The sequence below is a fragment of the Paramacrobiotus metropolitanus genome, unplaced genomic scaffold, assembly GCF_019649055.1.
Source record: "Paramacrobiotus metropolitanus isolate TYO unplaced genomic scaffold, Prichtersi_v1.0 Parri_scaffold0000007, whole genome shotgun sequence".
Taxonomy (NCBI): Eukaryota; Metazoa; Tardigrada; class Eutardigrada; order Parachela; family Macrobiotidae; genus Paramacrobiotus; species Paramacrobiotus metropolitanus.
Window position 1 is genome coordinate 1,737,945 of NW_026570227.1, and position 25,857 is coordinate 1,763,801.

At 43.7% G+C, this 25,857-nt stretch overlaps 4 protein-coding genes across 4 annotated transcripts; 3 read left to right on the forward strand and 1 right to left on the reverse strand.

Moving 5' to 3' along the window:
* The first annotated feature begins 14 nt into the window (after positions 1 to 14).
* LOC129582315 (histone acetyltransferase KAT6A-like) lies at positions 15 to 1,704 on the forward strand. The gene is made up of 2 exons (XM_055473821.1): positions 15 to 439; positions 1,233 to 1,704. The coding sequence occupies exon 2, from the start codon at positions 1,243 to 1,245 to the stop codon at positions 1,687 to 1,689; it is 447 nt and encodes a 148-aa protein (XP_055329796.1). The 5' UTR covers positions 15 to 439; positions 1,233 to 1,242; the 3' UTR covers positions 1,690 to 1,704.
* Positions 1,705 to 7,667: 5,963 nt separating this feature from the next.
* On the reverse strand, positions 7,668 to 8,531 carry LOC129582458 (uncharacterized). Its single transcript, XM_055473972.1, has one exon. It carries the CDS (start codon positions 8,529 to 8,531, stop codon positions 7,668 to 7,670), a length of 864 nt encoding a protein of 287 aa, XP_055329947.1.
* Positions 8,532 to 9,492: 961 nt separating this feature from the next.
* Positions 9,493 to 9,973, forward strand: LOC129582503 (uncharacterized). The gene is made up of 2 exons (XM_055474016.1): positions 9,493 to 9,686; positions 9,743 to 9,973. Exons 1-2 carry the CDS (start codon positions 9,516 to 9,518, stop codon positions 9,917 to 9,919), a joined length of 348 nt encoding a protein of 115 aa, XP_055329991.1. The 5' UTR covers positions 9,493 to 9,515; the 3' UTR covers positions 9,920 to 9,973.
* Positions 9,974 to 11,750: 1,777 nt separating this feature from the next.
* Positions 11,751 to 25,812, forward strand: LOC129582459 (gliomedin-like). Its single transcript, XM_055473973.1, has 10 exons — positions 11,751 to 11,900; positions 11,978 to 12,271; positions 12,611 to 12,718; positions 17,360 to 17,441; positions 23,085 to 23,186; positions 23,256 to 23,526; positions 23,581 to 23,798; positions 23,910 to 24,199; positions 24,420 to 24,678; positions 25,239 to 25,812. Exons 1-10 carry the CDS (start codon positions 11,751 to 11,753, stop codon positions 25,496 to 25,498), a joined length of 2,034 nt encoding a protein of 677 aa, XP_055329948.1. The 3' UTR covers positions 25,499 to 25,812.
* The last annotated feature ends 45 nt before the right edge of the window (positions 25,813 to 25,857 follow it).

The window sequence follows — 25,857 nt, forward strand, 5'->3', positions numbered from 1 at the left end:
TCGGCCTGTCAGACTGTGACGGAGAGTTTCGACGGACAACGGTTTTGCATGCTGCCTGGCCGAAAATTACGAAGAAGGGACGCAGTCACGCGTGGTTGTTTTTCCAGCACGTGCATGACATTTTATTACGTTGGGTTCGCTGTTCCTTAAACCGCGTTTGGGGGTTTCATGCATATTTTGGGGACCGGATCGTGATTTCTAGGAAGGATTTTTAGTTTTTAAGCGACGCGGGCAGAAAATAATCGTTAGCTGTGTCTGTATGGTGGTGTCTGGTTGACCCAGTTCGGTGTGACGCTGCTTATCTTGATCGCATAATTTCGGTCTCTGAGTTCATCGTCAATCAAGGCCGCGAGGACCTTGCTGCTTTCTGAACGGGGTTCCTGGATATTTGCCTCGGAAACGGGAAAACTTGATAGATACTTGCTCTATCTCAAAGCAGGTGCGTGCTGTGCATTTGGATACGTACAAGTTACTTTGTATACGAAGGAATCAAAGCGTAGAAGTATTCGGATTCAAAGCGCCCGACTGATTTTTGATGTACAGTACTTCGTCGTAGTGCATCAAAATTCATTCGGGCGCTCTCACTTTTCAGACTTTCTAAATTTAATGTTATTTTGGATTTTGGTGATTTAAATTTTATTTCAGTAAGTATTTTAATGTCATTCTAGCCGGGAATGGGCTATCGGCTCTGTTATGATAATTCAAAAACTTGAAAAGAGAATTTAATGCTAATAATTGAGAAGCCGTTATTTTAATTCAGTAACGGGTAAATTAAATCAAAATAAATTCGATAATTTAAAAAGCGACAATTTAAATCAACAAAACAAAATAAAAGCAAAAATATCACGCTAATTCAAAAGCCTTACGATAGTTCGACAAAGTAAAATGTAAAAATGAATACGATATTTAGAAAGCCGTGACGTTGTAATTTTATTCGATAAATTATTTTTATCGTATTAAAAACGAAGACCCGTATGATAAATTTCAAAATCGTTATGGTATAATTGCATAAAATGAAAAATAAATCATTCATGCAGTGCCTAACTTTTAAAAAATCGAATGGTTATTCGTATACAGTAACCGTTTAATTCTTTATAATTTATATGTTATTGTTAGGCACTGCGTGAATTATTTATAAAAAAGTCAGATGAATTGTCTTTTGTGTATGTTATTGTTAGGATTTCATTTTATTTTCTGTTTGATTTGTAATATTATTTGTAGTTCTCGTGTAGATGCGCGACGATGGGCGGCAGTAAGATCAGCCCCAGCACCCACACCCCCTCCTCCGCCGGCACCCTGCCCCCCGCGCCCCCGGGGGCCGACGCGTGTCCGCTGCTGTCCAGATTCAAGGAGGCCATCCGGCGCATCAAGGAGCAGAAGCAGCGGCCCGGCTTCGACCGCATGCTGCAGACGCTGAAGACGCACCACGAGGTGCACGACGCAAAGGAGGTGCGTCGCCAGCTGGAGCTGGCCGTCAGCACGGGGCTCTTGCTCACCGTGTACACGAAGGGCCTGCAGTGCTACAAGGACCCCGACAGTCTGCTCGGCCTGCGCCGCTTCAAGATCGACACCGTCAACACCCGCAGCCGGGTGCAGCGCGCCGTCAAGGCGGCTGTGCGGGAGATCGGCGATCCGGAGGGCTCATCGCCGGAGGAGATTGAGAATTACGTCCGCCTGTCGTTTACGTAAGGAACTCTGGTGTTATTTTACTCAAAATATAAAAATAAGAAATAAATCGAAAAATAAAAATACGCTTTCTAGAAAAATTCCCGCCAAAATTTGAATTTCTAGATTAAAATCCCACGTTTTTAGAAACATATCCCACTACATAGAATTTTTAGAAAAAACCCGTTTTTAAAAAAAAAATAGAATAAACAATAGAGGATAAAATCCCGCTTCTTTATCCCGACTCCCAAGTTGTCATAGCAACAGGGATTGTGTGTAGTGAAAACGGCGAATAGAACTAATCGTGTTCACACAGAAAGTACATGTTTATGATTAATCGATTTGAATTCTGCTGGCATTTTATTTGTCCAAAATTCAGCGTGATCTGTGTGTTTGTAGCGTGAGCATTCCCGCCTGGCCGGTGCCGACCGCGTCACGGCCCTCGCAAGTAGTCTGGTCTCCAAGGTGCAGCCTCGTGCGCGAGAAGGTGGCCGGGAAGATGGTGCAGTGCAACACGTGCAACTTCCGCACCAAGGTCCTGGAGAAGATGACGGCGCATCTGCAGCGGCACAACTGCCATGAGGGCCGATCCATTCCGTCGTGTCTGCTGTCCTGTAGCAACTTCCACAATGTCGTCGTCAAATAACAGGTTGGTTAGACCGATTTAAGACCTTTTTTTCTCAAATTATCGGAAATAAAATGGATTTTATTCAGATTTGCAATTACTACACCGAGTTTTGTTTTTTTAAAAAATACCTGCTTAGTTCTTGTTCTGCTATAAACAATGAAATTTAATAAAATAGACATTTACTAATAATATCGTTGTTTTCAGCAGCTACTCCAGTGTATGGTATTAGATCGACATTTAATTTGAACTATTCAAATAAATATTTAAATTTATTTATTTCAAATCGTGGCCAATACGCGAAGCCCGGTTTGCTTTTGGAATACAGTTTGTTTTGAAATAAATTGAAATGGAAAACTAATTTTTATTATTTATTGTCCGAATACCTTGGCTGCTATAAATAAAGAGATTAAATGATATAATAGTATTCCTTTTTCTTACACGGTTATTGAAGCGTAGTTTTTTTAAGCCAGAATTCTGATTAAATTCTCCGCCTAAAATTATCAAATAATAATTGTAAAAAATTGAGTTTCCAGTGCTCGGAGCTTCAGCTCGGTGTAATAAATTGGATTTCTTTTTAATTTGCAGCGTTGAAATGTTAATTTTAGCCTTAGAGGAAGGAAAACCGGATGGATCTGCACGCGCCGTTAATGGATCTGGACTGCGCTACGGTTTTGTTGTTCTTGGATTTTTTTGTGGCATTTCTCCTTGTTGGACCAGCACGGATGGTCGCTTGTGTTTGTAAACTCTGAGCCAAATGATGGGAGTGCATTTAATGAGAATTTCTTCCAGTCTGCCGTCTCTCGCTAATCCGGAATGAGCTGCTCGTCTCTGCATACGCACTGGATTTTCTTAATTTTTTAATCTTTCACTGTACAGGCCCCAATGATCCAATCCCTCTGCTGCATTTTGTTGTAATGGTTTTCACCTGGTTGACGCTACGGTACAGGCCCGTTTTATGCTGTATATCGGTGTTTAAAGTCTTAATGTATTCGTGCATTTTGTTAATGTTTGCATCGCGTGTTTGGTAATTGGAATTAAATTGACAAGGCAACGTCAAAGTTCGTTTTAGCAACGTCAAAGTGATATGTTCGCTAATGACACTGGGACATTTAAATATTGCTAATTAATTTAAACAATAACTATTCAATAAATAAATAATATTAAAATTTTTATTCATATTTATATTAAAAAATTCATTGAATATTTATTGTTCAAATTAATGTCAGAGGCGTACGACTGCGCCTGGTGCGTACGGTCCACACTGGACGTACTTGCACCATTGCTTGCCGTTATCACCTCTCTCGCTGTACGTACGTGTGCTGCTGCACTGCACTCATCCGCTGAGGCGGATATGCGCAGCGCATACACTGAGCCACACTTGCTCTCTCGTTCCTCTCTCGCAGTATGACTCAGCGTTCATACGCTCGCGTTGGATAGAGTCCAGTCTGCGCATCATCACACAGCTGATGGCACACAGCACGTGCTTGCCGCCGGTTGCTTCTTTTCACGCCATGGGACGCTCAAGAACCTTCCTGGCATCAACTTGCTAGATTTAGCCATCAGTGCTTTGTTCTGGCTTTCCTGCTATTACGCAGCATTGTTCCCACTTGATTGGTACAATAAAGCTCACTCGTGATCTCCTCGTGCTTGTCTGTTACATTAATTAACAATATTTTAGTGTATATATATATATATATATATATATATTCATAATATATGCCTTTTTTATTCATAATATAGGTTTTGTAAAAAATATTTACACCGCAGATTGTTTTCTAGACACTTATGTAACAGACAATTCTAATCGTATTAATTAAAAATTAACTTTATTAGTCATCGAAATAACAAGTGTATTTTGTGAATGATACTCGCATTTTTATGAATGTACGAGTATTTTCGAAGGTATTACCGATGCGCGAGTAGGTTGTACCGCCGTGGGTCCTTGTGAATAAAATAACTCGGAATAATAATACGTGACCGGCTATTACGAAGCAAACAGCCGAATTATTTTTGGCCGGTATGTTTATGCGCTCGGTAAAAACAAAAATTCTTCATTACTGTGCCAGCGAAAACAGCAATAATATTTAATTAATTAGCAGGTTTTCCGGCGAATCAAGCCGGTATTTTCCGGGCTCTGGGCGGATGTCTTCATTGACGAGTAAATAACCGGTCAACAACGCTGGGAAAACAATCAACAAAGCGCGTGTTTGTTGATGCCGGCGCAGCAGTATATAAGCGCCCCAACTGGTACACGCTTGTCAGATAAATTCCCACCAAATTATTACTACAGTTTGCTAATTTAATCGACAATGAACCGCAGCGTGATGCTTGTATGCTGTGTCGCCATGCTGGCCGCCCTGGTGGTCAGCACCGCGACGGCCAGCGGATCCCGGTGCGGCTCGGACGAGAGCATCCCCTCCAAATCCTGCCAGCAGTGCGGCAGCAACTGCAACAAGGGCGTCTGCGACCGCAAGATCGGCAATGACTTCAGCGCCGCCAACTGCCGCAATTTCTGCTGCACCAAGTGATAGAACCTACCTGCCGTAGTGTATCTATAGACTATAGTAGAATCATTTTGCTGTTATTTTTATATATAAAGATTTTGGTTGTTTCTTTCATGTGTAAACTGCTTCTTATTAATGTGTCTATGTGCGAGCCTGAATAAAGATTTGTATATATGTACTGATGTGAGTGATGTCAGTGTAACGGCGCAGGATGCTTGACCTTCTGTTTAGCTTTATCAATCAAGACTTCTGTCTAGCTTATCAAATGACCGATACCGTAACGTTGTTATCGACTCCATGCATGTCTGTCAGAACTGACTATTGCAATTAAGGGAAGTGGGTCGGTACATGGTAACAAATTCCTGTACAGGCACGAAAACTTGCACTTTCGCGCAATCCCGGAAACACATTGTTGCTTCGGTTTATGGCATTCTGTACTCGTAGCCAGAAGATTTGTATACGCTGGTGTGAAAACCGTTTGTGCGCGCAACATCCGATTCGGCAGTTATAGCCGTTAGGAAATCCCAAAAAGTGTAAAAGCATTCATTTGTACCAAAAGTCTCATTATGGACCGATCTCCCTCAAATTTTGCACGTAAATGCACATAACACGAAGATCGTTTTTACACCGATCCACTGTTCTAGCATGTTTTCAAATTTTAAAATGAATTTTCAAAAATTTTTAAAATTCATTTTCAAATTTGAAAAAAATGATGGAAGTCTGGATCGGTGTAAAAGCGATCTCGGACATGCGCATTTACGGTAGTAACGGTACGTGCAAATACATCTAAACTTTTTAGAGTTTTGTAACAGCTATAACTCCTGAACCGGATGTTGCGCGCACAAACGGTTTTATACAAATCTTCTGGCTACAGAATGTCATAAACCGAACAAAAATGTGTTTGGGAGTGCGCGAAAGTGTAAGTTTTCGTGCATGTGTACGAATAATAATTTGTTACCATGTACCGGCCCACTTCCCTAAAATGCGGAAATGATCGTTTGTGTGACTATGCAATACCTGTATTGTTTGCTGGCATGTACATGTACGTATTCGTTGTCTGATGGCAACGTTTTTATCAATCGCCGGTACGAGTACTGTATGCGTATGAACATTAAGCAGGGCAGGTAGACCGTGTACATGTACCGATTGTTAGCCGGTGTTAGCAATAGTCTACAGCCGGCTTCTGAATTTACGGAACAAACTCAGTTTATTTACGAGCCACTACGCAGTTCGTTCACGGGAAGAAAAAGTCTGCGCTGATATCGACCCTATTTAAAATGATCGACAATTAATTCCTGAAGAATCAACCACAATCAGTATTGGTATTAATGGTATATTATCTATATATATTATTTAAAGTCTCAAGGGAAATACAGTATACCGGTAATATAGCCCCGAATTCGGGTACATACACGGGAACTGTCGCTTTCCCGCACTCCCGAACACTTTTTTTTTTGCGCCGTTTTATGATATCCTGTAGCCAGATGATTTGTATACATCGGCGTGAACGCCGTTTTTGTTTCAGGGACAGGACAGGTGCATTAAGGGAAAGATTGAAAAATCGCAGGTACAGGTGTACCGGGCAGTGGAGGGCACACTTCTCTTAAGTCGCGCATTAAGCAAAAATTAACAAGCACTCGGCAGTATATGATTTCCCATTTCCCATAATAATAATTATGTGGTTGTACTTGTAAATTTCCGGTCAAGTCGGCTCGCGATGACAGACTTGGTCGGTTTTGTGGTCCAGACTGTCGAGCCGGCTAGCCGTCGTATCTCTCTGCTGTCGTGTTATAAAACTGTGTGATTCATCCCTAGCGGGTTAGTAGGTCAGCACGAGGCCAGTGTCTTGCACTGCGCGACACCATATGCTCCGCAACAGCTGATCATGAGCGAGTGTTCACTTCACAACATCAGCATGTTCTTGTTTGGTTCAAATTGATCTGGGCAATCGCAGTTCACATCGTGTATGTTTTGGGAGAACTTTGTAATTCGTGATCTATATTCCCATTTAACACGGCTATACCGGCATTATCGGCATATAATTATTTATACGAGTTCCAAGGGCCGCATTTTCCGACGGTGATATATAATTATTTTACTTGCGGATTTTGTGGATCACTCCCGCAGGATGCTGAGTGGGAATGACGTGTACCGCTGGAACGCGGTGGACGTCCGTGACGACCCGGACACCCCCGTCCGCCACGGTTTCGTCGTGGACACCGCCGCCGCCGGGTTCCTGGTCGACTTCACCACCACCCGGCAGCTGATCCCCTTCCCACACCTCCGCCTCTGCGTCGACGTCCAGCCCACCACCACCCTCCGCGCCATCAACACCGCCGCCGCCCGCACCACCTCCGACCTGCTGGAGGCCCTCCTGCGTACCCCCGCCGGTCCGCGGCAGTGGCGGCCGGCCACGCTCCTGTGCCACCGCACCCACCACTTCGCGTTTGTCGAGGTGCGGACGCCGGAGGGCGGCGTCGTCCGGGAGGTGGTGGCCAGTGATTGCGTGCGGACGCGGGTGGCGTGGATGGGGAATACCGTGCGGGCGTCGGATTTCGTCAAACAGCTGGTGATCCTCCCGGGCGATGTGGCGTGGCGGGAGGATGTGGTGGGGTTGTGGAACGCCGCCGCCCAGCAGTGCCGGTGTATGGCGGTGGGGCGGGTGGAGGGCCGCGGGGTCCTGGTGCTCCGGGGACGGAGACGGGACTGCTGGAATCACGTGGGTGATACACAGTTCTCATGTTTTCTTGTGTTTTCTCATGTTTTCTTATGGTTTCTTATACTTTTATATGTCGCTTCTTTATTGATGAAAACCGAAACACAAAAGAGCCAGTAAAAAAAACATTGAGAGCAAGCGAAAAAGCTACACTTTATAACATCCAGAGTTCATTTAACTTTTCCGCTTCCCCCATTGTACCCATGACTGACGCCGCATTGCCCCGTTGTATCTCCAGAGAAAGTCGCTGTCGGAGGAATTCATGCGAGCGTTTTTCTCCTGTGTGGTCCCGCAGGCGCTTTCCTAGCTCCTTGATAAGGGCGATAGCCGATGGTCCCCACGACCCCATTGTTTCGAAAGCTATCGGGGCGAAAATGTATCTGCCGTTCAAATACAAGTACGTTCTTGACTTCTTTTCTTCCGCCAGAATAGCGGCCGCTCCCGCCTTTGTCGAAGTGGACTTGACATGGGAAGCAGCGACAGTATCGACGCATGTGACATCCCACGCCAGGCACATTCCCCTTTTCCACGCGAAGGTTGTACAACCATCCGGACGTCGTTCACTCGTGTGAGAGGTGCCGCGTGGTTCAAGTTTAGCTGGGATGCCAGCCGAGACGAAGGCGCGGCATACAATACTGTTGAGAGCACCATGGCGCGGATGCCTGCCAGCCGAAAAAAGGCACGATAGGCCGTGATGCGCTTGTCCATCAACTGGTTTGTGGCACTTCATACATTCATGCGGATCACAGATCACAGCACCAAGTCTCAGTCCGACAGAGATTTTGAGCGTATCATCGTCAAGTAGGTTGCCAATATGAGCGGAGGGCAGCGCGTTGAGCCAGACACCAGCTTCCGGCGTTGACTGGGCAAGAAGGCGGGCTTTGTTGATCTCGTCGTCGTGAAACAACTCAAGTAGACTGGACAGAGACGTGTTACACAAAGGTAGATCCCAAGTTTTCTGCAATTTGCGAAAGCCAAGTTCGGGCAATTCGGCTTGGCGAGCTTTCGCCTTCCACATCTCCTGAGCTTCGGTGACATCCACCGCCGGTCGTTCGGGAAGCAGCAAGGATACTAAGCCGGTTACGGAATGAATCGAGGCCAGATAAGCCGGGAGCGCTAATTCTTCCGATCGACGTATACCAATACCACCTCTGCTAACCGGTAAGCTTGCTTGCCGCCAGCTCGGATAATCATCGTGATTGGTTCGGACATTGCACAGCAATTGGAAGCAAGAACGTAAAACTTCATCGATCTTGTACAGTTGATGCGGATACTTCCAGGCATTGCAGCACCTTAACATGTAAATGATCTTAGGCGCACCAAGGCAATGTCTCAATAAGTATAGGGCATGGTATATACTTTTATATATATACCAATGCCCGGTTTTATATATACCGATGCCTTTTATATATACCAGTGCCCGTTTTTTTAATCAGTTGCTAACTCGTAGGTGAACGATCTATATGGGAAACTGGCGGAATCACGTGACCGCAGCTGGTGTCTCACCACGTGCGCGCCGGAAGTTATGGAGCCGGTGTGCAGTATTAATCGCTTCCTGTCCAACGAGCTCTTCCTCCAGATCTTCGGTTTCCTGGATACCTACGAGCAGAGGCACCTCCGGCGCGTCTGTGACCTTTGGAACGCCCTCCTCACCTCCCCTTCCATCCTGCAGGACATCCACCTCCGGCTGTCAGACCTCCAGAGCGGATCCGCCGCGCACTACCACGACATGCGCCGTCTCGCCACCTGCGTGCACCGATGCGTTCTCCCTTCCGGAGGCCGGAGCCTCCTAGTCGAAGGCTGGGGCGTCATCACCTACGGGGACGCCGTCATCCCCATCCTGCAGATGATGCTGGAGGCCTGCGGCTACCAGGGCGTGCGCCGTCTGGTCCTCTCCACCATGATGCTGACCCTGGACCCCACCGACCTGTGGACGCGGGTGGGGGCGGTGTGCCGGGAGGGGGCGGTGCTGCGGAACGTCGTCCTGTGCTACTCCGCGGGAATGACCCAGTACGACTATTATCCCGTCGACGGGAGGGTCCCGGTGGGGCCGGACGTCGGGAGGGGGTTGTGGAAGGTCGTGGAGCGGAGTGTCGGGGGATTGAGCGGCGAGGAGATGGAACGGTTGACCGCGTGGGTCCGGAGTGATGCCGCAAGGGTCCGGGTTGTCGCGGTAAGGAGATGACTGACTTCCGGTTGGGTTGTATATATGAAATGAAGTGTTTATAGGTGTTGGAGGCGATGGAAAAGGGCGGGGTCATGAAAGGAAGGCGGTGGACGGCCAGTGACCTTAGGGAGTTGGACGTCCGGAAGCTGCCGAAAGTCATGCAGTACACGCTGATCAAAGAGATGGTCAAGGTGCCGGGTGCGGCCGGCAACCACCCGTTGCTGGCTGCGTACGCGTGACCGTTGCTCCTTATGCACCACTGGAATTGACCACTGTAGTCAATGTATAATTCTGCCGTTTTGTGTACTATATGTATAATAATTCTTTTGGTTGTACGTCTGTACTCTATATTGTACCTTTTAATGATAATTCTGTTACTTTGCACTTTTCATTCAAGGCAGTTAATAAAGTACTTTTAACTTTACTTTATAGTTCAGTTTTAAACATTAAAAAACAGCCAAAGTACGTACTCGTATATTGTCTGCTTTCGGGTTAAAACGTTTCGGAGTTTTACGATCTCTGTCCCAAAATAAGGAGGAATTAGTTAAAAAAAAACATAATATAAATAATGAAAACCCGGCGAATTTGACTTCGTTTATTAATATTTATTGTTTATTGCGACGGTAGGCAGGTAACCCATTAAAAACTAGAGGATCGTCATCTGGTGGGGGAATTTTAAACCTGACTCACAAAACATAAACTGTACATGGTGAGGAAGGTATAAGCATTAAATGGCAAACACAAAGTAATATTAATGCGAAAAACGGAAGCTATGCAGCAATTTTAACACGTTTCCATGCGTTACGATTAACAGTAAGCTGTGCGGTTCCCGTTTAATACGAAGGTTATATGAACGGGACGACTGCTTCACGACGGTCATCGCGCGGTAGTGCGGCACCCGCGGAACTTTTCAGGGTGCAAAATTTTATACAGCCAGGTTGCTTCCTGGTTTCCGTCGCTTGAACAGTGGCGAATTTCCATATTGTGCCATCAACTGGGCAGCGGATGTTTCCGGTAACGTTGCAATAGCCCGTATAGCTTTTTTTTGCGCGTCAGGCAATGGCTCCAGCGCGGACGCAGGCGCACCACTCCTTGCGATGGAGCAACGGTCCAGATATGACTGGACAAATGCGCGATAAAGTCCAACGCGTTGGGGTACCGACCGTGCGTCTTTAACACTGCTAGGCATTTTTTTGGCCTTTTTAATTTGATCAGTCCATTTAAGATGCTTATCAGTTATCACTCCCCAGTGTTTTACTAACTTTTCCGGTTCAAGCTTATGCCCATTCCAATCAACCGTTCACAATTGCCGGGCATACATTCGGGCTGCAGACAGTCCGCTTTCACCGTTTTCCTGGATGACTGCACCGCAACTGCCTGCCACTTCCGGTCGGTGTGTTGTTCCACGACCGCAGCGCGTACGCGTACGTAAACAAACACACACGCAACGTCAACACGCCGCCGCTTCCATTGACACGACGCTGCTGTAAGCCCCGCCCCGACTGTCTCGCTCCACGTCGCGTGCAGCCAATCAGCGCACGCCGCACTTTTCAACCCGGCTTTGGCTGCAGCGATACAGTTGCCGATCAGTTGTTCTTTGCGGCCGTTTTAATACGATAACACGCGTAGTCCTGAATAGCGCTGTGCTGGCTGATCATCAGCTGATGACGGATCACCATGCTAATCCCGCCGCGTAATGCACAGCCGGCGCTTAGTGCTGCGCTCTTGTCTTAATCAGCCATCGATCACCCCGCGCACTAATCTCCCCCCGATCAAGCCAGTTGCCCGAAAGGTCATGATCGCGCCAACGGGATTATCCTGACCTTGCCCTGGGGATTTATTATTTTTTATTTATTTTTTGAATTTTTATTGGGGTGAAGAAATTTTTATGTAATCTGAGAAAGAATTTTTATATAACTGAATTATTATTGGATGGAGGAATAATTATATATAATCTTGAAAGGAGTTATTATTATTGTCATTATTATTATTTCGGCACCAGAGCGGAAATAATCCCCCGGCTGCGCGCTGCACCGATGCCGGCGTGCCGGTCGTGCAGCGGCTGTGATTATGAAGGGTCGCGCCTACGATCACCGCTACTCGCCCGCATCCACCGCCTCCACGCCGCCCGCATCCCCCGCCAAGCCCCCGTCGCCCGCATCCAGCCGGCGGCGCTGCACGCAGCTGCTCCTGCGCATCCAGCTGCTGGGCCTGCTGCTCGTCAGTGTGGCCGCCGCCACCGGCTTCTTCCTCTTATACCGCGAGCTGACCGACAAAATCAGCAGTATGCTGAACAGTTGGCGGCGCTGACCGGCCAACTGGAGGGCCTGCAGCGCGATGTGCGCGCCTTCGCCAAGCAGGATTTCGTGGAGTTTGTCACCAGTGAAGTGGTGGAGGAGGGGGAGGAAGGGGAGGGTGGGGACGGGGCGGAGGGCGAGGGTGTCAAGCCCAAGAATACGCGCAGTGCCGGCTTCGGCGGGGGCCGGAAGAAGGGCGTGGCAAAAGGTCACGCGAAGGGTCATTATGTGGAGATGCTCAAGAAGGCTCCCCGGAAGCGCATCTCGCATCCGGTGGCTTATAAATACCGACAGGTCAGGTTTTACCGAAAAAATACGTTAATATAAAATTATTACCGCAGCGCATGCTGGCATACATCACTCGATGTCACCTTAATAATCTTTTCTACATTTGTAAGATGGCAAAAAATTGGCGAAAAATTATACTAAAATTGTTTTGATAAAAAATAGAAAATAATTTGTTATACGAAAACACATAATTATATTCTACGGTAAACAAGATTATCTCAGCGTGTGCTAGCACTCATCGCTCGATGTCACACTAAAAAAAATTGTTGGAAAATCATCTGTAAATTATATTTTGTCGAAAAACTGAATTAGTTTATTGATTTTATTTTTTGTTATAATTTATAGGAAACTACGACCGTGTCCGGGACGACGGATGTGGCGTACGATCCGCAGTCGAACGTGGTGCAGAGCGACACGGAGTATGTTTGGCTGACCAGCCACAGCAGGATACCGGTAATTACTGGGCTTGTAACACGCTGCGCGCACCTTCTGACAGCCGCGGCTTTTTATTTACGCTCATGGCCACAATCACCTGGCTAATCGCTTTTCCAGCTCTTTCTCGAGATTTATGGCTTTTCCGCTCTCCAATCGAAAAATCATCAACTCGATACACAACATTTTTCACGAAAAACTCCGGTTCAATGATTCCTGCGTTAGGGAAAAATTCATCAGGAAAATGGTGATTTTTTTGCCGGGGAATTTTTTTTGCCGGTTGGTAATATTCGCTGAGTGAAGTTGCGGGCGAAAGTGATTATCTGGGGAAAGTGAGCGACAGATGCGTTATGGTTATGTAATTGATTAGACGCGATACGTATCAGCGTCTCTAACCGGGGCTTCGGCTGATCTAGTTAGGTGGATGCGAAGAACACTGCGCGCGGATCAGCGTGATGAAATGGACTGTCAGACACGTCCAAGCGGCTCATCACCGCCCGCCCTTCGCAACGCCGAGTTCATCATCGGCTAAGCTCCGTTGTACAGATAAATGTCCCATTATCGACCGCGTCTAGCGACATTAATTATTGTAACATCCTCGTCTGCGGTTCCCACGAAGTGCGTACGTGGGAAAATATAGAAAAATTCTAAGTTAAAAATGTTACCGCAGTGTGTGCTGGCACACATCGCTCGATGTCACGTTAACCGTCCTTTTGTTTGGCACAAATGAAAAATCAAGGACAAAATATCAAAACCATAACGTATAGGTCTCTTTAGGCAAAAATTAAATGAATTTAAATAAGTGGAGTATTGCTGCAATAAATATCCGTGTTAAAACTGAATCTTTGCCAGGAAGTAAATACGTGGGAAAATCGGCAGAAAACTTATTAAATTAGGGATATCACCGCAGCGGCTGTTAGCACACATTGCTCGATGTTACGTTAGTTATTCTGCGTTTTCTGCATAATTCAGCCAAGAAAGTTAAGGAAAAATAAAAAAGAATCACAGGCATTTATTAGGTCGGCAGTTTATTTTTCGGCAGTGATTAAAACATTTTATTACGGAATTTATTTTTTTTATTGCCGGCGTATATGGCTATAATAATTTACTATTTTGCTATAACTTCTTGTGATTGATTGCCGGTTAATTATGCGGGAGAAACTAAGAGTAAGTGGCGCGAAGAAAGCGGGATCTGGTTGCGGCACTCGAATGCGTTCTGGTGCCTTTTGCGTGCTTGACGGCCGAAAATGGGTGTCAAGTAATATCGTTGTGATATTTATTGTCTGCCAAACAAGCCACTTGACGCGCTCACAAGTATTTATGCGCAACGGCCCAAACTATGCTACTGACACCTTCTCATTACACCTTTGATCGACGCACTACCTGCACGGCTGCACCTGTTGCCGGTTGCCAATTTCGGTTGCTTGTTGCGGCCAGGTTTAACCTTATTAAATTAACCCGTCAACTTCGCCAGCGACAACCGGTAAACAACGATGCGTCTTCATTTTGCGGCTAATCCTTGATTATTCTAATCTTTTTTCCGTGAGACGGTTGTCTATCACGTGCGGCAGCTGACGTGACCTTTAGGGTGACCTTCAAAATTATGACTGATTTATTTCGAATGTTTTTATCGTTTTTCTAAACAATTTTTTAAAAAAATTCACTAAGAAAAGCGTGCAATTTTGACAATATATTTTAAAAATTCAATATATATTCAAATTTTGTTTTTAGAATTTAAAAAAATATAATAAGTATGGTTAGTATATATGTATAATATTTTTAAAAAAATTATTTAAGGCTGGTTGACGTAAATTGGGCGCGTAAAAGGCCAGAGTGTTATTTAATAAAATGTGCGAACGATGGTCATAAAGCTTTGAAGAGTTAAATGTGTTCCGCCGGCAATAAAAGAGGAAGATTGCTGTTTTGACACTCGAGCGTCAAGCGGGAAAGAAAACAGCAAAGAACAGCTGTACATTTACGCTCCGCCGCGCCGGCTGTATGGGCCGCATTGTGGCATGCTGGTCGGCAAAAAATAACTCCCATTCACAGCAATTTGACGCCCTGTCACTGTTACCATCGTTCGACTAAATGCAGGCGTTCCAACTTTATTAAATTATTTTTTTATACGACGCTGGTTATTTGCCAATAACATCACCATTTGCCGGAAAAAAACAATTTTAATTAACTAATAAAAATTTACGATGTGCATGTTTATAAAGAATTTTATGGGCTGTGAAATAAATATTTTGAAAAAATCATTGTGGCGCCAGGAAAACCATAAATGTTTTAGTAATTAAATACGAAAATCATTAAATATTTATTTAGAAAAGCCATTAAATATTTTTATTAATTATGTAGAAAAAATTTAAAGGTCTTCAGTAATTATATAGAAAAATCATTAAATGCTTTATTAAATAAATAAAAAAAAATCGGGAATTTTTTCTGCTGGTATCCGTCGATTTTTTGCGTAAGAATATAGATCGGAAAACGAGCATTGGATTGTTAAGAAAACAGGGAAAATGTGGTCTTTTCTTGTCGGGGAAATCGATAGTTAATCAAAGACGCCGTTTACACAATGCCATCGCCGTTTTAATTTCCCGCAAATACAGATACACGTCGAACCGGCAACGCACTGCGCTAAACGCTGAAATGCCGGTTGGCGTTTTTTGCATACGCTTTGAGCGGCTAATGGCAGTGCTGAACTGCTGATCGTGGGAAACAATTAGAATGTGCATAATGTTGCTTAATCGCTTGACAATTGTGTGCAATTCCCAGCCGGAAGTGATGCGCGGCTTGAGAGCGGCGTGTGTGTGCCGGTTAGGGTAAAACGATCCCGGCGTTTTAAATTTAGACGACAGACCCAGCCGACCGTTTAGCATAGCAATGCGCGCAGCTATTACTCGACAGATCCCGTTGCAATGTGACCCGGCACAACGGAAAAGAGAGAGACGGAAGTTTCTTAGTTAATCAGCGATGGATGCCAGCGTCCCAACGCCAATTTGTCCGCGAACATTTATGCCGGGGAGTTGCGTAATGCTAACGAAGTTCAGCGTAATTATTCGGCTGTTAGGACGTTTAAGTGCACTGCTCTTATAAGCATCGTTTTACGCACTTTGCATTTCCATAACAGATCAATTTTAATGGAATTTAAAAGCCGAGTTTATGCCTCTGAATCAATAGCAATTCCTACAGATATAATATATATGTTTTGTATATAAATATTCTTATATTTACTGCATATGTATAATTTATTTTCCAATATATTTTTTTTGTATAATTTCCCTTTATTGCATGTATTATAGATTTTTATACATTTTTCGTAGAAAGGGCAGTTAAATATTTTTCTGCTTTTTAAAAATATAATTTTTTTTACAAAGTGTACATCAATATTTTCATATGTTTTACGTATATATTGCCATAGATAGTTTTTGTGTATAACGTAAGACATATATATTTTTATGTGTTTTGGTACACAGCGTTCATTAAATTTTTTACACACATAGTTTTGTATGTACCGGTATACGCATATATATAATGTATGTACATAATTTTTTATTTTCGTATTAAGTTATAAATTAAATATTTTGTGTTTTGACTGGATGCAGAATTCTGTCAAACAATATTCTTTTTAACTTGAACAATTATTATTGCTATTATTCAGTACCAAAGAAATTAGGTTGTGTTCGTCTTTCTATTTAAAGGAAAAAACATCTCGTAAATGAAAATGAATGGTAGTGTAGCAGATGGGGTATGTTAACGGGACAGGAAAGAGACAGTCCTGACAGATTCCTGAAATACTCCTGTCAGGCCTGTCGGTACGCTTACAAACTCGCTAATATTAATGCGGTACATGTGTATGTGGGAATAGCAGCGGAAGTCGTGCGGGCTGCTGGTTATTTCCGGCACAAGGCAATATTGCCCTGATGTCAATTATGCCGGCAATTAGCGGCGGCATCCCTACAACGTCTGCCGGCTGTGATTAGCCGCGTGCCGTCCACTGACGAGCCCAGCCAGATCCCCGCCAAACAAAACAAATTACCCACACGAAAGGTCAACACTGACAATTTTGACGGAAGGGGAGTTTTTTCAGTGCCGCTGTTCGTCGAAAAAAATTCTTAAAATATTGCGGGAAATTACTTTGTGTTTTCTACAGCTTTAATTTTACTGAATTTAAAAATGACATGCAGTAATTATTCCACTCATACAGTTTGATATGTTAAAAAAATTCAGTAACAATATTAAAAATTGAATAATAATGCAGATATTCCCAGCTAAATTAATAATTTTATAAAATAAAATTAAATAAAATTAATTTGTGAAAATATAAATTAAGAATAAAAGCGCTAAAAATATGTGAAAAAAATTCTGGCTGATACAAATCATGAGAAAAATGTGGAAAACGAGAGTGACAGTATTTGAGTGGTCTGATTGAGCCGCATCAAGTGGCGACACACTTGCAAGAATAATATAATACTTAACTACAGAGGATAATTATGGAGCTGTTGGAAAAGTCGTTTATCACGCCGCTCACTGATGATTTTTGCTCTACTTGCTAACCGGCTATCGCTTACTTACTTTCTTTATAATTTCCGTCAAATGACCAGTGGACAGTGGCCGGTGCTGAAACGGCAAAATTAATTAGCGAATTTGTTTTTGTTGCAGTTGTACGCGCTGAAAGAATTCTGCCAAGCGACCCGGGCACACTGTGTGCAGGATTTGGAGGCCTTCATTAAAAGCCCGGAAGGTCAGGCCAAAATCAATTATTAAATATTAAACCGAACTAAGAACAAAATCAGTAACAAAATATCTATAAAAACCGTATATCGATAGCGAAATATCAGCAATAAAATGTAATAAATAGTAAATTCTGTATGACTGATAAAAAAGCGAAAATTCAACCAAAAAATTAACTGTATTAACCAGTACGTTCTCAAGTCAAAAACCCCTCGAATAAAACGTGAAATATAATATTGTCCATGTGATTTTTAAAATTTTATTTCGGGAAAGAAAACTGCCAAAAACCAGTAATTTTAAAAATTATAGTAAGTAATCTGTATAAGCGCAAATATAATTTATTTCCCATTTCTATATCTAGTACACTGTTATATACACTGTTATACGTATATCTAATACACGTATTTTCCTGATTAAAATATTATTTAACAATTTTTATTTTTTTATTTTCCCACGAAAGAAATCCGTGAGAAAATCTGCAGACATAGATATTTTGCTTGTTTGATTACTGAATTATCATTGGGTGCGGCGGCGCATTTTCGATGTAGAAAAATCCGGGAAATTTGTTAAGAAAATGGGTAGAATGGTTTCTTTGGAGCGGAAGAGCGGGATGCTAATTAAAAAGTGCTTAGCGTGCAGCGCGCTGTCAAGTGAAGCGTTAGGTAGAGAGCAACCCGGCGCTGTGTTTGCGCATCCCATTGAGCAGCGGCCGGCGTTTGCGGCCACCGGCATTGATGGGAGTTTGATGGTTTTTTTAATGCTTTTCATTTCCGCCCCGGCACAATGCTCGCCGCTAACGTCCCGAGGAAATCCGATGAATGTCGCTATACGACACCGACGTCCTGCATCAAACCGGCTTTTTAAATCGCCCTTCGCAGACAGAAAATCACCTTGATCATTTTCGGTGACAGAAAGACAGGAGAATTGATTGTGATGGCACGTGCGGGCGGGTGGTGTGGCGGTTACGTGAATGGGGCGGCTAACGAGCGTCGGAACACCCGCTGTGCTCTTCGCGCCGTTGACTGTCAGAATTCTCTGGTATCGCAACAAGCCGCGATGAATTACGAAATCTGGTATTAAATTTTGAAAATTAAAATATATTTTGGAAATTGTATAATGTGCATTCCGGACTGGCAGGCGTCCGGAACTGCACGGCGCAGGGTTTCGCAAGCGTGGCGCCACATTTTCCCATCACAGAAATTCGTGGGAAAATTTGGGGATTTATTTTTCGGATTTTAAATTTTACTTTCTGATTTTTTTTCTCCGTTTTCCCAAGACAGAAATCCGTGGGAAATTTTTATTTTCGAGTTAGGTTTCTAGAATTAAGTTAATTTAAATTTTTCTCAATTTTTCCACACCTGAAATCTGTGAAAATTTAAATTTTCTGATTAGTCCGAGTTAAGATTTGATTTTCGGGTTTTTGTTTCTGTTTTCCCACAACAAAAATCAGAGAGAATTTTGTTTTACAATCTCTCCAGCGCAGAAATTTATAGGAAATTAATTTTCGAATTTAGGATTTTATTTCCCGAATTTTTTCGGTTTTCCCACAGCAGAATTTCGTGGGAAAATCTCGTATTAGTAAAACAATTAAATTATACAAATGCCAGCACGATGAAAAAACTACTGTTTTGTCAGCTCTTGGCCAAGTGGCATTGTCGGGTGGAAAATAAATGGCCGGTGTTTCTCTCTTGCTAACGATGCGCATTATTTTTTCCTGACAGTTTGGTGAAGCGACAGGTGCGACGATTGATCAGGGCAGCTTAGCGTTAAGTGGATTGATCAATTGCTGACGACGGTGTCTGTGTTACCGGTATCTGTTGCTGTTTGTGCTTAGAAAAAATCGGCTGTTTTTAATAAGCAGTGACAAGTCAACATTTGGGTTTATTGTGCCGCTTTAATTGTGCCGGGTATATTAAACGTGTGATCGTGTGAGCCGGGTTAATAACAGTGCCTATCAATACACTGTCAGATTTCTATAATAATAATATTGTCTGGTGTGTTTATGCCGTTGACTCGGTTGGTATTGTTGGCGCAATTTGGACGTGTCCAGATTGTTGGAGCAGCTAATCAATTACGCTGCCAATAAGCAGTTTTATTCACATTAATTCTACCGACGATTGTTCATTGCGTATTCAGTTTTTTTCTAGTTTTTACTGAGCTGAAAAAAATAACAACAAGCGCGACCTTTTTTCGGTATCGCCAGCAATATTTTATTTCGCTGCTGAAAAATCCGGCGGATTTAATTTTTTAATTTAGCATCATTATTTTGATATTTTATTTCCGTATTCTATTCTTCTTTATTAATGCTTACTTTTTGTAAAATCGTTCAACTGTAATTACTTGTTTTATGTAATAAATATTCGGTAATTTTGATGGCCGACAGCCTTTCTTTACATTTAAATTTGCTGCGAAATCGCAGGAGTTTTATGTTGCTATAACGTATTTATTACCTTTGGAAATTATTTTTGCAGTTGTAATTCTGCGGCAATTTTTAAAAATATTATTTTCATAAAATAATATTTATTTATTACAAATCTTATATTCCTAATATTCTATTTTATATTATTGTTTTATTCTTATATTTTTTTACATAATAAATAAGGCGTAATTATTAGCATTCACAACCGGCATTTTTGGTGCGCCGTTTACAGCGGCACGAGGCAAAACGCGAATACTGTCCGCGGCCGGAAGCGGCTATTTGACGCCGTGTGTCGCCCGAGCCCACTTCCGCTCCACATATATTGCCCCGATAATCGCTGCGTCTTCCACAAAAGAGGCTTCAATGTTTTTTGTCCACGACACAAGAGCACAAGAAAGGCTCTGCAGCGGTTACATAAGGCGCGTCAAGTGCGCGATTAGCGGAGAGTGGAAAATAATGAAAATTGATAGTTACTGTTTCTCCTGTCACCGCGCGCTCTCCATTGACCCACAAACGCACGCCGGCCATTAATTACTCTGTACTGATCTATACAGATACGGACCGTGTCCGTATATATCCGATCCCGGCCGTTGTAATTCAATTATCCAACCGGCGTTTAATAATCTTCCGCGGCGCGGTTTTAATTATCTCGTGTCACTGTCAGGATCAACAATAAACAGCCCGCGTTTATTGCAGCCCGGCTTTCTTACCGCCGACTAATTGTATATATAGAAAAAGGCAGGGTTGTGTAAGATAAACGCTGACGTGGCTTTCTTCGACTGACAGGGATTAAATACTCTTGAAAAGGCTCGTTTTTCGACAAGCTTACAACTCGGAATTTTTTAACGCCTATTAAATAATTTAATTCAATACATTATGTAACTAAAATTCTAACAATTTCTTGAGCAAATTACAATTTTTAAAATCTTAAGTAGAAAAACGTTTTCGTTGCCTTTTTACTAAATCAGTAAAGCGGAGTTAGGTTGCTTCGGCTCTGGAATTTTTTGGGAAGTGTGACATTAAGCGATTCCGAGTTATCACGAATAATAAATACACTAAACAAATGAATCTATAATATTTAAGCAGAAAGAAATTATATATGATTTAATTAGAAATCATAAAATTTAATTCTGATTTCTAAGCAGCAGTATCTTGTTGTAACCATGAAAATCGTAAAAATTAAATTAATAAAATCCCATAAATACCGGTCAAATGGAGAGTAAACAATTTTATTAAAATTAGACAAAAAAAAGCGGATTTCGTTTTTTACTAAATCAGTAAAGCGGAATTTGGCTGGCTTCGGTCTTCAAAAAATTCCGGCATGTTTTCGCGAAGGTTGCCGTTGAGGGATCCGGGGTCATAATGAACAGTTGATTAAGGAACGAGCGTTTGTAATAATGCGGGCCTGCTTTGACGGGGGCAATTGATATGCAAATATTGTATCGCTAAATCGATCCCGCTCAGCAGCCGGGTCAGCCGCGGTCCCGTGGGGCCACTTTGTGGAGCGGATCCGCCGCGGCGGAACTGCGCCGGCCGTCCGCGCCAGGAGTCACGCGGGCCCGCTGTGCGCGGCGCTTGTCGGCGCAGCGGGCGCTGTTGTGCCGAGCAGCGTCACTATGCATTATGCATATAATCAGCGCGGCAAAAAACACACTACACGACGACATTACAACATACCGAATTATTACGTGAATATTTTATCCAGTAGACCGGTATTTATTGTGGGATTTTTGAGTGACAACATGAAATTAAATTTAAATTTATTCGGTGTTTTATATAAGGCATTTCGTCTTGGCTCCCGTTACTGTCTGCATTATGTACCAAATATAATAATAAAAAATCACAAACCTAAATATTAAAATACTAAAATTAAAACAAAAATAAAACACGAAATAATTACAACGAAGAATAAATAACGGTCCTCAGTAATTTTTATCGCCACCAGAAAAATAATTATTGCCAGATAAATATAATTTTATTTTTGGATCTGGCCTTAAAGGAAATTCAGGAAATAAAAACAAAAAATTCCTGTTTGTTAAAAAAATTTTAAAAAATTATGGCAAAACCGAAAATAAATTATGGCAAATAAAAAAAAATTTCCGAAAAATTCCACGACGATGATCTTTTGTGACACGTGATTTTCTAGAGCGGCAGGAATGCCGAGTAATTCGGGCGTGTATATATCAGAAGGGATGATATCCAGAATGACGAAGGGGATTATATCAGAATAAGAATGACGATGGGGATGATATCAGAAAGCGGGGGAAACGGGAGCCGCTATCGGCTGTTGCTTATCGATCCGCGTCGCCGCTCGCCGCTGGAGCGGAACGGGACGCTTGATCAGCCAGGCCGATCATGATCAACTACAGTAACCGAGTAACATGCCCAAGTGATGCAGTAAAGCGCTATTCAATTGATTACGCATATTGTTATCATAATGCACGGCGATATATATTGAGAAACGGGGTTGGGCATAATCGTGAGGATATCGTGTATCCCGGCTGCCAATCATCCGGGCCCGCATTGAACGGCCGGATGCGGTAGCAGCCCCGACAAGGGCCCATTACGCCGAGATAACGAGCCGGCTGATTTCACCGCGATCAGGTTGCACGGGCAGTGTCCAGACCGGGCAATTTGTCATCCATTCAGCGCAGATTGACAATGGCTCCTTCAGAATGGTTTCGCTTTCAATGGGGAGTTATTGAGCTGCGCAAACACAATCTTCGAGTAAATCCTGTATTTTCACAAAGCACGGTGTTGGTATTTCTCCTAACACTTTCACAAGAAACCGGTGCATTTATTAAATCATAACAAATAGTAGAGAAGTGTGATATTCAGAGTTTTTAGTAGCATGGAGAGCTTTGACCACCGTTGACAAAGTGGCGGATGTTTGATGACCTTTACATGTACCTTTTTTATATATTCTTTGTACATATACAAGTACATAAAATATGTTAAATGACCTTTACATATATCCTTACATATATACGTGAATGAACACGTTAAGTGACTTTTACATGAATGTTATACATGTCTTTTATACTATATATTTAGGTTATATAAACACTATATCTGTATATCCTACATATAGATTCTTATACAAGTATATGAATTATCTGTTGTGTATAGACATCTGTTTATATACCCCCTGACCTTTCTTATACGTACATTTGTACGAGTATATCGTGCTGCGGTTGTCAGTGTTTAATAAAATATGTTTTGCAAATGTTGCAGTGATGAGAAAACTGCGTGGAGAGAAAGGCGAACGCGGCTACCCGGGACCGCCCGGACACTGCACCTGCGACGTCAGCACCGCGCTGCGGCGTTCGATTTCCGGTGAGTCAATGAATAGAGAAATTCTTCCTTTTCGCTCCCGTTAACACGTTTCAATGGTCCACCCGGCAGGCACCGATACGGTGATGGTGGGCCCGCGCGGACCTCCCGGACCCCGCGGCGCCAAGGGCGACCGCGGCCCTCCAGGTCCGCCGGGGGTGTGCGCCATCAAGTGCCTGGACGAGGACATCCTGCCCTACCCCTACCAGACCCGCGACCGTCTCCCGGCCACCGCGTCGCAGCAGGCCCTCATCCCCACCACGGAGAACCCCTACCTGGCCGTGCCCAGCACCACCTCCACCTACTACGACGTGGAGACCTCCACCGCCCGGGTCGTCGAGGGGTACGGCTGTCCGACCACCTCCAAGGTGTAAAGGTCACGGTTGACTGGTTGTAGGGAGATGCAGCTCCCGGAACCCCCGTCCATCTGGAGCCAGAAGGACATGACCAGCACGCCGCGTCACACTACCACGACGCCGACCACCACCACGGCGGAGGTGCACCCGACGCCGGCGCCGCGCGGTCCCAACGGGGGACTGGTGGAGGAGGTTGATCTGGACGAGGTGGAGCCCAGCCATGTCCACATTAAGAACGACATCCCGGCCCGGAAGCGGAGTACGTGCTTTTGGCTACTTCCGGTGTCCCAAATTTATATAAAAATATATACATAAAATTTATATATAGAAAAAATAAAAAAATATATATTTATTACTGGTTGTTTTATAGATTGTTTCATCGAGGCGATCGGGAAGCCGGTACTCCTGCGCAGTCCCCCGGAGAACGACCACATCGCGGCGTGGGGCGCCATTATGCGGGACGCCCACCCGCCGGGCGTCCGCGACGGCGACAAGTACTACATGACGGAGCAGTTCAGCGGACGGGAGCTGGTGGAGTACGGCTCGGCCGAGGACTTCAAGAGCTACACGCCGCGCATCAAGTACTCCCTGCCCAAACCGTTCCGCGGCGTCGGCCATGTGGTGTACAACGGCTCCTTCTACTACCACGTCGATGCGCAAGTAAGTCAAGCCGCACTCGTCGACGCGGTCAGCATTTGTCGAGGTCTCTCGACGCGCTACGCTAGCTAATTATAGAAGTACATATACAAAAATGCCGGTATTAACATAAGTTTATACGGCAGCATTTAATTACGTACGTTTATATAAAGATTTTTACACGGAAAGATTTTTTTATTTATGCTTATATTGATATCGGGAATATTAGTGTATTTCTTTGTAGCCGACAATCGTGAAATTTAATCTGGCCAAGGAGCGCATCGTGGCCAAGAAGAAGATGGAGGGCATCTCGCACCGCAACGGCCAGCACATCTACAACCTGCACAAACGCTACGACTACATGGACTTTGCCGTGGACGAGCACGGGCTCTGGCTCATCTTCTCCATGCAGCACAGCAACGCCACCATGGTGGCGCAGTTGGACCCGCAGACGCTCGACTTTATCTTCGTCCGCAACGTCTCCTACAGCCACTTAAACATGGGTACGTAATGTGAACCTAGTAAAATTGCTCTTTTACTACCGACTACCGACCGGCAAACTTTTAAAACTATTCCCTCGAGAACATTCAACTCGGAATTTCCGAAACAGGCACTTAATGACGCAACGTGGCCATTCTAGCCTGTGGTTTTCGACCTTTTTTATACAACGTACCATTTTATTTTGGTTTATGTACACATATAATTATGGTTTTTGAGTGACCTTTACATATAGTTACCTTATTAATTATTCTGTATATAAATCGAAACTTTATTGGAACTTTAATTTGAACCATATATATGTATGCTACAGTATGCATATGTGTAAGTGTTTGCTGTGAGTGACCTTTATATCTTTATATATCATTTGATTTATACGTGCATGTAACCATGTACTTACTTAATTATACATGCATTAATAATAAATGTAATTTTTTATAGTACATGCAGTTAGATATGTCGCTCTGTATGACCTTTATTAATAATTTGCGCCGCGTTATGACTGTTAACAGTTTTGAACAGTATGTCGTTATAAAAGCGTGATCTTTTGCACGATTATCGGCAGGCAACGCGTTCGTGGCGTGCGGCGTCTTATACGGCATCGGGACGGTGCACTTCCCCTACACGCACGTCGTCCTGGCCTACGACCTGCTGACCGACCAGCACTACGAGCCCCCCGCCGGCGCCCTCTTCACCAATCCCCGCCAGAAGACCGTCATGCTGGACTATAATCCGCGCGACCGCAAACTGTACAGCTGGGACGGCGGCTGGCAGCTGATGTATCCGCTCAAGTTCGGCACGCTCGAGCCGCCCAAACTCGACTAGGGGGACGCGCGTATCTGATTAACCGGCAAAGCAACGAATGACGCGATGGGTGATGATGACGACTGATAGGCGAGAAAGTGGAGTAACGGTTTTTATACGACGCCCCGCGATGGGATCGCGGGGCCCGGTTTATTTGATATGCCCGGCAGTACTTAACACGGTGGTTGCGTCGTTTGTGCTCTTTTTTATTGTCCGCGTGGTTACTTTGATATAACAATATACTATACTTATTTTTGTTGTACATGTCTTCCAGTTTTGGTTGTTCGTCGAACTCATATTTATGGCATTTTCTCTAGAGAATAAAACTATTATATTTAATTAGAAAGGTCATATAATCAGCTATGATTACGATTACCAGA

What these genes read in the sequence shown, in the direction of transcription:
- LOC129582315 (XM_055473821.1), top strand. Translation starts at nt 1,243, where the DNA reads ATGGGCGGCAGTAAGATCAGCCCCAGCACCCACACCCCCTCCTCCGCC.
- LOC129582458 (XM_055473972.1), bottom strand. Translation starts at nt 8,531, where the DNA reads ATGTGGAAGGCGAAAGCTCGCCAAGCCGAATTGCCCGAACTTGGCTTT.
- LOC129582503 (XM_055474016.1), top strand. Translation starts at nt 9,516, where the DNA reads ATGACCCAGTACGACTATTATCCCGTCGACGGGAGGGTCCCGGTGGGG. An exon ending in CAAGGGTCCGGGTTGTCGCG is followed by an intron (nt 9,687 to 9,742) that starts GTAAGGAGATGA and finishes AAGTGTTTATAG; the next exon opens with GTGTTGGAGGCGATGGAAAA.
- LOC129582459 (XM_055473973.1), top strand. Translation starts at nt 11,751, where the DNA reads ATGAAGGGTCGCGCCTACGATCACCGCTACTCGCCCGCATCCACCGCC. An exon ending in AGCTGCTGGGCCTGCTGCTC is followed by an intron (nt 11,901 to 11,977) that starts GTCAGTGTGGCC and finishes TATGCTGAACAG; the next exon opens with TTGGCGGCGCTGACCGGCCA. An exon ending in ACTACCACGTCGATGCGCAA is followed by an intron (nt 24,200 to 24,419) that starts GTAAGTCAAGCC and finishes ATTTCTTTGTAG; the next exon opens with CCGACAATCGTGAAATTTAA.